At 44.5% G+C, this 11,976-nt stretch overlaps 2 protein-coding genes across 2 annotated transcripts; both read left to right on the top strand.

The window, feature by feature from the left end:
- The first annotated feature begins 115 nt into the window (after positions 1-115).
- On the top strand, positions 116-2,665 carry stmnd1 (stathmin domain containing 1). The gene is made up of 5 exons (XM_011608990.2): positions 116-532; positions 1,213-1,387; positions 1,469-1,572; positions 1,671-1,802; positions 1,873-2,665. Exons 1-5 carry the CDS (start codon positions 452-454, stop codon positions 2,206-2,208), a joined length of 828 nt encoding a protein of 275 aa, XP_011607292.2. The 5' UTR covers positions 116-451; the 3' UTR covers positions 2,209-2,665.
- Positions 2,666-4,100: 1,435 nt separating this feature from the next.
- rbm24a (RNA binding motif protein 24a) lies at positions 4,101-11,473 on the top strand. Its single transcript, XM_003968919.3, has 4 exons — positions 4,101-4,547; positions 5,334-5,457; positions 5,621-5,675; positions 8,893-11,473. Exons 1-4 carry the CDS (start codon positions 4,380-4,382, stop codon positions 9,242-9,244), a joined length of 699 nt encoding a protein of 232 aa, XP_003968968.1. The 5' UTR covers positions 4,101-4,379; the 3' UTR covers positions 9,245-11,473.
- Positions 11,474-11,976: the final 503 nt, after the last annotated feature.

The following is an 11,976-nucleotide window of genomic DNA, read 5'->3' as shown; positions in this document are numbered from 1 at the left end:
AAACCTTCCACTTGTTCTGTCAGCTTCATTAATTGGATTTGTGTTCACCTCTAGGCGAATTCGATTGTAATCGCACGCTGTATAAATAAAGTTGCATTCAATTGGAATTCAGTTCATCTCAAATCTACCAACTAATGACATAAAAGGGAAGTGACATCCAATAATTGTCTTGAAAAACTCCAAAACTACCCTGATGTGATTTAGTGTTCCCGTAATGACTTAAACGGAGCGGTGCGGGGTGAAGTTTGTGTTATCCGTCCCTCGCCACTTGTTCCGGCCTGTCATCTCTGACCGGGTCAGATTTATTGTAGCAACGGGCCTTAGCTACGCACCGGCTCCGTAGAAACTGCCTTTAAAGGAATGCGGGCCTCACTAGATACCTTGGAATAATTTCGCAGACGTGTGATTGATTCGGATATATGTGTGACTTTTATGGACTTTGACGACGTTAATGCTAGCGGACATGGGGTGCAGCTGGTCCTCCGAGACTTCCGTACAAGCTCTGAGAGCCGCGGACGTGAAGGGGGCCGAGGTAGGCGCTGACACAGCTAAAATCATGAAATATTGGGGCCTTTAAAAACAAGTCAGCTGGAAATAAATGCAGTCTATTCGGCTCGACAGTTTAAAAAACAAACAAACAATACAATACATTTATAATAACGCTTTAATCTTGATTTAAACATTTAGAAGAGTTGTTCCAAGTGGAATCTGTGTCACCTTCACAATTAGTCCCCTCCAGAAGTTGTTTTTTTGCGAATCTTTTTAAAGAATTTTCAATCAAAATACACTATGTCACCACGGTAGAAATATTTGAACATGCAATTACAGTTTTATACAAAAACAGCGAATTTATCTTACTTTTGGTCAGAATTTTAAATATTTTGTCACTTCCGGTGCAGTCACCTATGACTGTGTTACTTCCGTTTACTGAAACGTTTTAATTAACAACAGTTGATTTCAAATTAACATCCACAATCTTAATATTTCTACAAAAATGTAACAGTAAAAACTCAATCAAGTAAAGATTATTGCAAACATTCTTATTGTAAGTACATTGTTAAAATGTTAATACACTTTAATGTATAATCTTTGTCTTGTTGTCAGTGATTATTGTTACTGAGCTACTGAGTTGATAACAACAAAGATATCACCATGGCATTATAGAGTTATACGTTATACAGTGTTGCTGTATTAATGCTGCAAGTTTGTTAGGATGAGACAGGATTTAAACTCGACGGCCGCGGGGATTCGGCCGTCTCAAAGGGCACAGCGGACAGCGGGGTGGTGATAGAGGATGGACACGTCTCGGCGTTACCTGGAGTAGTCCCAGGAAAACCTAATTTAACAAGTGTCACGGACGGCGTGCTCGACAGAAACAGGCAAGATGGTGAGTTTATTCGCCCCGAATAAAAGTTAAAAAATGAAAAATGTAGTGCACTCAAAGTTTATGCTTTTGTCTATTGTTCAGACATCCAGCTGCAGTCCAGTGAGATCCTGGAGGAGCTGGAGAACGAGGGGATCATACCAGTGGGACAGAGGGACAGTGTTGCAGGAGAGGCCTACAGTATCATGGTAGGTACCTGCTACACAAAGCTGGAACCTACAAATATATTAGCTATCGTTGAAGTGTTTAAGATTGTGGCTCTTTATGTTGTTTTGTCCTGCCTTAGTTAGATGACGGAGAGGCGGTCAGACGAAGACCTCCAGCAAGACTGGAGTCCCTGAAGGCCGCCAGAAAACAAAGCCTCCCCAGCAGAGAAAAGTGCGAGGAAAAGATGAGACTTGTGGAGGAGAGACGCAAGGTATTGCGTGCGCTTGTGTGCACCCGCTCTGGAATCGACTTGTTTTCATCTTTCTGTTTCTCTCTCGTAGTTAAGAGAAAATGAGATAAAGACCCGTCTAAGGGCCAAGTCAGCCCGTGTGCGTGTCCTCGCCCCCACCATCATCTCTGACGCTGATGAGGACGCGACCAACGCGCCTGTGGCATGGACAGACGAGCGCATCTCTCCGGACCTTTTAGACGTAACGTCCTTCAGCCAGATCGAACGCGAAGAGGCCGAGGGCGAGGAGCGCGTGGGAGGGAGTTCACCCGATGTCAGAGAGCGTAAAGAGCAGGGAGAGATGGGAAGGTCTCAGGGAGGGAGTGAGGATAGTGATGGAGAGGAGGAAGAGTTGACCCAGGTGGTGGAGCTGATGAATGATGTCTGAGTCCAGAGGACAAAGAAACAGTTTAACATCTAATCATGACAGACAAGAGAAAGTAAATTATTTACAGCAGACAGTGAAGTTGTTCAACATACATCACGATAATGCATTAAATGCTTCATTGCTTGGAGTTCGATTTATATAGGTGTGTGTTAATGGGTAAAAACGTATTTTTTTTAAATAGGTCAATACTATTTTAACTGATCTCTTAGAGGTATATCTATTATGGTCGGTAGATGGCGCTGTTTCAGCGTTATTGAACTGATCACTTTCAGACGGCACTGAGCCCTATAAAAAAGGTCATTATTTGACCAATAAAGTTCATTACCTGTTCGATCTCCTTCTGCTTTGTCATTTACTAGCACCTAAACCATTTATCCTCTTTGATTTCATTGATTTGATCCATGCACGCATCTATATGATCGGTGGAACGTGCGACAGAGCTGTGTGTTAAGCTGTTCCACAGTCAAACATTGGCCCTTTTCTCTTTCTGTCAGGTGCAAGGTTGCGATTTACAAGCTCTCAGACTTTTTGTTACTGATAAATATGCCCAAATTCCATAGGATCCGGATTGGACCCATTCGTGTGTAATCCACGGCCCAAGTTCAGCCATTAATATATAGAAATAAGATCAGTCAGCCTGTTGGTGAGCAGAAGGGCAACCTGAGCTGATCCTTATTGTTGAGCCTTGGAAATTCGATAACACGCACCTTTTTGTGGCCAGACAGACCGACTTAAAGGCGCGTGTGCCGGCATGAATAAAACAGAAAGGCGATTCTATCGGGTTGCGTTTCTTTGTGATTCCTCTGCTGCTCGTTTACAAGAACATCAGATCATGGAAAGTGCTGGGTGGGGGGGGGGGGGGGGGGGGGGGGGGTGCTTTGAGCTGCATGGATGTCTTGCCTCTCTGAAAAATGGCGTGCGCTCACGTGGGGCAACGCTGGCACACAGATGGATCTGGAGTCGCCAAGAGTGAGTCCAGGTACTTTTCATCTTTCTGGAGGTCAAACACTCACCGACCTGTCAGGTGGGGCCTCAACTCATCAGTCAGCCAGGTGAAAAGAGGCATTACTATAGAATATTAGATGTTCAGAGACAGTGTCTTGGGGAGTTGATGGGTTTCATCTTCGCCGCGCGTAAATCTTTACGCACGGCGCATTTGTAATTCACAGTATTTAATCGAGGCATATTGGTGGCCACAGAAAGAAATTAGGAGATTCACGTTGTTAAATTTGGAGTTTAATTCATTCGCCTTATGTGCGGGCACGCCGAGAGGAACGTGTCCAACTCCCGCCGCGTCCTCTATGGGTGGACTACTGCCTGTCTGAGAGCTGCACCTGTCTGTCTGTCTTGTCTGTCTTGTCTGTCTGTCTGTCTGCTCACTGCTGCTGGTGCACGTCTGTCATTGGGCTGAGACAAGAACCAGCTGTGTAACTCTGAAATCATGCTTGATGTGCAGTAAAAATGCAGATTTACTCTGCTTTGTACTGTGAATGTATGGAATCGTATTTGCGATGTATAGGAATGCGTTGTTTTAAGTCTAACACGTCACACTAATGCTCAAGGACATTTTTATTCAAAAAGAAGTTGATGCGCACTGTTAAGTACAACAAAACTATTGTACAATACGTTAAATATATTCGTATGGTCAATAAATACGCGTATTCTTACACAATGTAAAAAAAAAAAATCTTAATATGTTGCTATTTGTTTAAAAAGGAATCATTTCAGGGGGTTTATTTGGAGACCAGTCTACCCGTCTAAAGCTGGACCTTCCTGGGGATCTCTAGGGTTTCACACTGTAGCTGCAGCTTTTCCAGCTGTTTGCGCGCCGGTGGGCGGAGCAGAGGTGGACTGAACAACTGGGTGGAGTTAAACGAATGGCTTTAAGGAATGGGACCCCAAATCTATTTTAGTTAGAGAGCAGACTCACCAAGAAGAGCTGGGAACACCTGATGGTCGCTCTGGGAAAAATCCGCTCCAGACTCTCCTCTAAAGTGTCGGAAGATCCATCTACCTCAAGGCTTCATTTTTCTTGTCGAGTTTTTGTTCTGTTTCTTCTGGGAAAAGTTCCAGAGCCAGCTCCGCTCCCTTCATCCAAAGTATCCACTGATAAGGAGACATTGCACTATTCCTCTTTTTTTCCACGTTGTTTATTGTGATTTGCACTAACGATGCACACCACGCAGAAGGACACGACCTACACCAAGATCTTTGTCGGGGGTCTTCCTTACCACACCACAGATTCAAGTCTCAGGAAATATTTTGAGGTGTTTGGTGAGATTGAAGAAGCGGTGGTCATCACCGACAGACAGACCGGCAAGTCGAGGGGTTACGGCTTCGTAAGTACCCTGCGCTGAACGCCGAGTCTCCCGCTTTTACGCAGAAAGCGCTTTTTTTTACGCACGTGTAGGCGGAAACCCTGGAACCACGCGCCTTCTGTTAAAGCCCCGTTCGCCCTTCCACCATCACGATTAATTGAATTTTCTCTGCAATCTCGGGATGCTGGCGTTTAGTCAAGCCTCATTTAGCCCTGCCGCTACCCCGCCGACATATAACGTCTGGTATGCGCCCTGACACGTTTGATTGTGCGCTGACCTCACTCGCATTGACAGGTCTGGTGGGCTGAAAGAAAAAACCTCACCAGTGGGTTTTCTACACTGGTTTCATTGGTTTTGTTTAGCCAAAAGCTGTTAACAGCTTCAGCTGGTTGCTGCAAATCAGCATGAAACACAGATTCTGTTTCTTTTTCCCCCAAAGAAAGCTTTTCTTTAGCAGTATAATGTTTAAACACTCATTCATCTTTTCTTGGTTTTGACATTAGTTGCATACAATTCTCTCAGTATCTGTCAACGTGTTTTAACTTGTATCAGTAACAGTTTTGGATGAGCTGACATGGCAGCAACGGCTAAAGAGGCCCCGATGACCTCCTCAAAGTTAACTGTGACACATTGTCAACAGATGATGTAAAGCTCTTTCTGATATGTAAACTGAGATCTGGGCCAACGCTCAGAGGGAAGTCTGTAAAAGGAGCGAGAAAAGCCTGAAACGCCACCACGTGTCACACTTCCATTCTTCAAACTGTCTAACTACAGGGGTCTCACTCTGCGTTCCTTCGCCTCTCTCAGGTGACAATGGCAGACCGCTCGGCCGCCGACCGCGCCTGCAAAGACCCAAACCCGATCATTGACGGCCGGAAGGCCAACGTCAACCTGGCCTACCTGGGGGCCAAGCCGCGGGTGATGCAGCCAGGTAAAGACAAGGTCCTTTATAAAAGCACTAATGCAGCCACCCCTGCCAAACCATAAGAGTATGAGTATGCTCCATTAATTCTGGTTTGTTTGTATCGTGACCTAAGAATATGGTTGGAGGTCACGAATGAAAGATCTGACTTCAACCTTTTCCTTATTTGCAGGTTTTACCTTCGGCATTCCCCAGATTCACCCTGCTTTCATCCAGAGGCCTTATGGGTAAGTACCGTTAGTGACATTTCTGTATCGTTCAGGTTTTTTTTTTTTTCAGTTTAGAGTTCAGCTGCTTTAACATAGATAACGGCTGATAGCAGGTGGACGTTAGGTTGTGTGCAGCGTTGTCCACCGCAGCCAGTCAAACTGCCCTGTCTAGGCTCGCTAGTTGATGGCAGTGCGTGCGCGAGTGTTTATAGTTATTTGTGTGTTTGTGCTAAGTGGACAATGATGGAACCTTCCAGTCTGACTCAATGTTGTCTATCTTTCTCTGGTTCGACAGGCTCGCTCTCGGTTAAGCTAACAGTGCTGGTTGGTGGAGTAGCTCCGCGAACATAGTCACAGATCAGAGAAAGGAATTACCTGTAGACTCGCACACACATACAAGCTCTCAAAATGGTGATTATAGAAGCATGTACGTGGGGTTTGATTTTGTTTTATTGTACTTTAATAGAGTTTAGAGCTTTGTGTGGTTATGAAGTGGTGTTGTTAGCTAAACCGTGTGCTTTCTTACTCTAATGACCAAAGAAAAAAAGCTAATTGATTGAAATTTTGAGGTGTTTTTTTTTCTTTTTTTTATTTCCCTTTGCTGAGAAGATAATTAACTTTTCTAAGAAAGGAGCAAATTTTTGTTTGTTTCGTTTCTTTTCCTGGCCTGTCTTGTTGGAGTGAGTGGTGAATTTTCTGTGTGACTTTATTTTGCTCCCCTCCCAACACCTCACCTTTACCCCATTTTCTTATTTTATCGCTGCAAAATAACCGCCCACGCTCTCAGCATTAGTAAAGTGACTATTTTACAATTATGTGTGAAATCATGTACCGTCAGTCACACACGTGCATCCCTGCGAGCGGACTTCGATTTGTGGAGCGATCCCGTGTCCCTACAGTGTTTGTCTGTTTGCATGTCTCTGAGGCGACACAGGCAGATGTCAGGATGTCTGTCTCGCTCCCATTCTCTATGTGCTTTCGTCACATGGGCTCGAGGTGTTAGGGGAAACAATTGCCCCCATTGTGCCGCACAAAGCCCTGAATGCTGACACTGCAGTCGCAGGCAACACTGGTGAGCTGTGGGGGCAGGACGGGGGTCTCGTGAGAGGACCATCTCTATCTGTCATGTAAGAGCAGGGGCCATGTAATCAGGGTTAGAGCTGCATGAACAGACGTATATTTGAACTAGTCTCATTCTTCATTCTATACAAGTAGCAGTGAAAAAGCTTAATGTTGTCAGTTTATCACTAATACTGTCCAGTTATATAGTTCTGATTGAGTCTTAACAAAATACAAGAACAGGGCAATAATGCTATTTTGTGTAGCTTCACACGTCACTGATGCTCTCCAGTTTAGCTGTGGATTCCAACCTAAAATGTGTTTTCATGAACTCGTAGTTGTAGATCGTAGAGTTTTGAGGTGATTTCTGGGCAAACTGTCCTTTAATGATGACTAGGAAACAAAACAGAAACTCCATCAAAGGCCGGTTGATTTCACACGTCTTCCTGCCGTTGGACTTTGCAGACATGTCACACGATGGAGAGGAACCTTTATTTAGCCCTGAACTTCACTGACCACTGGACTGTGTGAACACAACATTCCAGGATTCAGATAACAAGTGGCGGAGAGGCCAGATCTCCCCTTCTCTCAGAGGATCGGGGCTAAAGAGAGGCAGATTTTATGATTCTAGGTCACCTAGTGTGCGTGTGTGTGTGTGTGTGTGTGGTTGATAACAGCCTAGTTATACCCACTATTAAGAATTAAGAAAGGACCATCGAGAGCGTTGGATACAGTCAAATTTACTTTTAAAAATACTTTCCACATACATGGACGGATTAATGCATTTATTATTGCGTTTGCACGTTTTTGCCACGTGCATGATGTCGTTTGGGGGATTCTTCTCCATCCACATTCGGAGGTGGCGTACTTCGAATCCGTGCTGGCTTCAGCTGTGTTGTCTCAGCCAAGAGCGTCTGGACGGGGAGTTTCCCATCACCGTTGGGAAAAACTCTTAGAGAAAACAACATTCAATTTGAAATTTGTCTCCCCTGTGCATGTGTGCGCGCGAGTGTGTTTGTGTGTGCGTTTTGTCCTTTTTTGTCGTTCTCCTGTTGCTTCTTTTGTAACCAGTCATCATTATTTTAAAATATATTTCTTCCTCTCTGGTGGCTTGCTCTTGTTTGTTTTTCTTGTGCACTGTTTTGGGTTGAAATGTGGGGTTGGATTGGACAATGGAGTGCTCACAATAGGGTTGCCACGATAGATCCCGGCTTTCACAATTTCTGCACCTCCGCTCTCACAGTCCTTTATGTATATTTCAGTTGTTTTAATTTATTTAGATTTTTCAACACCTGTATGTTCCAATCAGGCCTCATCAGACTCAGCTTTTGTCTCTAGAGTGGGGGGAGGGTTAATCAGACACTCCAGAGACCTAAAGCCGGGAAGGTTCTTCTAAATCAGCGGGGCGACATTTAAAAAAGAAGAAAATCCCCTGATGCTTGCTGTTTCCAGACCTTATAGAGTCTGTGGGGAAGGGGGGGGGGGGGTGTAAGGCTATGTCATGCAGGGCAGAATGTGCTCATTGTTCATAATTGTTTATTTAATGAAAACATCCCTCTGGCTGCGGAGCCTAGTCCCCCCCACCCCCTCCCGCTCTACCTCCCTGGCTCATTGTGCCGACACAGAGGGGGAAGTGGCCAGCAGTGTCGCTTTTTGAAAACTGTCCAGCTGTCAAAGTGGCCGTGACATTTTCACAATGCTTCCCTTGGCTCATGTCCCCCCCCCCCAACACGGACACTGTAAGCCTCGCCGACTCCTCCCCATGCCTCTCGCTCCACAGCAGCGAGCAGGATGGCGTTGTTGCCACATCCACGTGTAACCATCAAAACCAATAGCAGGTTACAGGCCCCTGCCACCTCTCTTTTACTGCCCCCCCCCCCATTTAGACTGAACAATCAAGTCAAAAGCAGATCAGTATCCATGAAGCAGTCACCCGTCATCAAAGCAAAGCATTTGGGTGCATATTCCGTTCCGTTCGACTATTTTCCAGTTTTATTTTCACTGTAATATTTCTATTTTGGCAACCCTATGTTGGTCTGGTCAGCACCAGTAGGCACTTCCTGTCTTCTTCAGTGGGGCGTCAGTCTCGGGCCGTGAGGACGGGACCTTGAAAGCGATAGATTTGAATTTTTGGAGGGTCTGAATGGAACTAACTTCTCATATGTGTGTTTTGCAGCATCCCAGCCCACTATGTGTACCCTCAAGCCTTCGTACAGCCCAGCGTGGTCATCCCTCATGTGCAACCTGCGCCCACTGCACCCGCCACGGCCTCCTCCCCCTACATCGACTACACCGGGGCTGCATACGCTCAGTATTCCGCAGCCGCCGCGAGTGCTGCAGCCGCTGCTGCTTATGAGCAGTACCCCTACGCCGCATCCCCCGCCGCTACCGGCTATGTGGCCGCGACTGGCTACGGCTATGCGGTCCAGCAGCCTTTAGCCACAGCTGCTCCGGGTTCGGCCGCGGCCGCAGCGGCAGCCTTCGGTCAGTACCAGCCGCAGCAGCTGCAGACTGACCGCATGCAATAGCAGCCGCTGCACCAGCCCGGACACGCGGCGCCCCAGAGGGCCGAGCCTGGCCGCGGCGTCCGGTCGTGAACAGTGAAAGGAAAGAAAGAAGAGAGAGGATCCGTATGGATGGGTGTGTCAGCAGCTCAGAGGCAGAGTACCTTTAAAGAGGTGATGATGATGATGATGATGATGATGATGGTGGTGGTGGTGGTGGTGGTTGTGATGATGATGGTGAGGTTGGAAACTTTTACAGTAACTTTCCAACTTGCTGTGCTTCAACCAAAAAGCTAGAAAATATAAAAAATTCACAGAACAAATAATGAAAGTGATTTCCTCTTGTTATAACTTTATACTATTATTAATTATTATATTATTATTGTAGTATAGTTATTATTTTTAGAGACAAAATGCAGGAACTAATCCCTGTGTTTGCTGTAGATGTTCAACTAAGACTTTTGAGTCATATTGCTGTATTTAGGAAATGTTCTTTTTTTTTGTTTGTTTCATTTTTTAACTTGTGGTTTTCTACAAGCATTTGGGGTTCTTTGATGACCTTATAATATTAATATTTATTATTGTTTCTGTTACATTTTCGGGGCTCTTTTTGTCTTTTCAAGTGCATCTTTTGGAATATTTTCTGACGATCAGGGAAATGGAACCTTTCCAAAGTGTTAGCTATGTGACCTCTGTCAGGAAGTCAGAGTTGCAACTCGTCATGTCACACATATTTGAAGTACTACTTTTTTTTAACCTTCCTGATGCTGAATGTCCCCTCTTTTTATGCTGTGTCTCGACCTCTTGACCTGTGCAAAGCTCGCAACTCACCGGGACAGAGAAAAGAAACAAAAAAAAACTGACAATGTTATTCAGTCTGACTCGAACCTTGGACTAAAGAGGGACTTGGCAAACAAAACAAATGCACTGATAAAAGGAGGGAGGGGTGGGGGTGAAAATGGCTCCAGACAATGAGAAACTGCTTTGCCACGTCGCTTCGCTCGCATGTGCGACACATGCGTCCAGAGTTGCACATTTAGCAGTCAAACACAAAAGCAGCACACTTGTGTTTCTCTGTGGCTCCGGGATGGACAGAAAAAAAGAGAGAAAGAAAGCACGAACAGCTGCTGTTGGGGGGGGGGGGGGGGGGGGGGACAGAGCTGCTCCAGAGCACCACACAGACAGATCACTCTGGAAAGAACGCATCGCTCGTGCTCGTTTGTTGAGCTGTCACATTTTAATCCCTGGCTGGGCCCATTTGGGAACTGACTTACACAGAGCCCCATGGCAGAGGGACCCCCCCCCCCCAAACACACACACCCCTGCAGCCATTCAGGCCTGCAGCTGTCAGCACTTCCACCTTTGTACTGTTCTAGTCTGGTGTCAGGTACACACACACACACACACACACACTAAGCCACCCCAACAACTGGCCTGCCTCATGTCTGTCAAGACCAACAGGTGGGGTGGAGAGAGAGAGCCGAGGGGGGGTTGACTCTTGATGTTATGTTGGTCTGTGTGCCTTTCAATTATACTGCTATTTAAATAGGGAGAAAAAAAAGAAAAAAAGAGAGAAATCTATTTAAGATATTTATTTTTGAGGGTTGACCATGTTGACGCTCTGAGAGTAGAGACTTAGTGGCGGTACTGTATTAATATTATGTACTCATCTCAAGGCATATATAAGTTATTGATTAGCTTTAGTAGTTATATTATTATTTTATTATGATTATCATTAACATACTCAACCAACAATGTTGTTATTTAAGATTATGTTATGTGCACTGTACTTTTCTTTATTTCTACATTTTCGACATTACATATTTGCTTAATGCCTTCATGCTTTTTATAGGGGAGACTTTAAATGCAGCCATGTTTGCAGGTTGTACTCTGCCTCTTCTGTGTTTAGAAGAGAGGAAAACAATGATAATAAATGTCATAAAAAACAAGGAAGAATGCTGCTTTCTCCAATAGAATGTATAGTCGTCATCAAGGTTTCCGTAGTTGTTCTTTGTCTGCTTAATATTCATCAGATGGGCTATTTTACACTGTTGGGACTGTTTTATACTTGAATTATTTCTTACAAGGGAAATATGAAAAAAAAAAGACAAAAATATTTCTAAGGAAGCTTTTCATTGTCGCTAGATGAAGGCATGTAAATTGTTATGAAATAAATGCAAAGGTCCTGTTGATAATAAACCTTCAGAATTTCATAATCATTTATTCAAATATGAAATAAAACGTTCTATATGACTCTGTGACATTTGTTTTCTCGAAGGTTAATCCTGCCACAGACTGCAGGTTTTCTTACAATGGTTTAGTCCATTTATATGCTATCCAAACATGGATTGATAGGAATGGACACGAGCTTCAAAAATCATCAGGCTGAAGTCAGTTATTTATATTTTGTTGCTTGGCTCTGAAAAACAGGCATAAGATATAGAAAAGATCATTGTTTTACAGGCTTCATCGAGATGATTGCTTCATGGATTGTCTGATGTTTACCTGCACAGCCACTGTTAAACTTCCTATCTTGAATACAAAGACATCTGCTGCGGTTGTCAGGAAACACAATGAAACAGTTCTGGTATAAAATGTGCTGTTATCACAAAAGGGTCCATTTAAATCATTAAATCATATAGAATTTAGAGCTTTCCTATCTCTTGTCTGTCACATGTGCCATATGATGAATGGCATTCTTCCATGACTCATCGAACACAGAATGGCCTCTCACCTTACAGCCAAAACCCACAGCT

The sequence above is a fragment of the Takifugu rubripes genome, chromosome 12 (genome assembly GCF_901000725.2).
Source record: "Takifugu rubripes chromosome 12, fTakRub1.2, whole genome shotgun sequence".
Taxonomy (NCBI): domain Eukaryota; kingdom Metazoa; phylum Chordata; class Actinopteri; order Tetraodontiformes; family Tetraodontidae; genus Takifugu; species Takifugu rubripes.
This window is presented reverse-complemented; position numbering and strand designations above follow the sequence as displayed.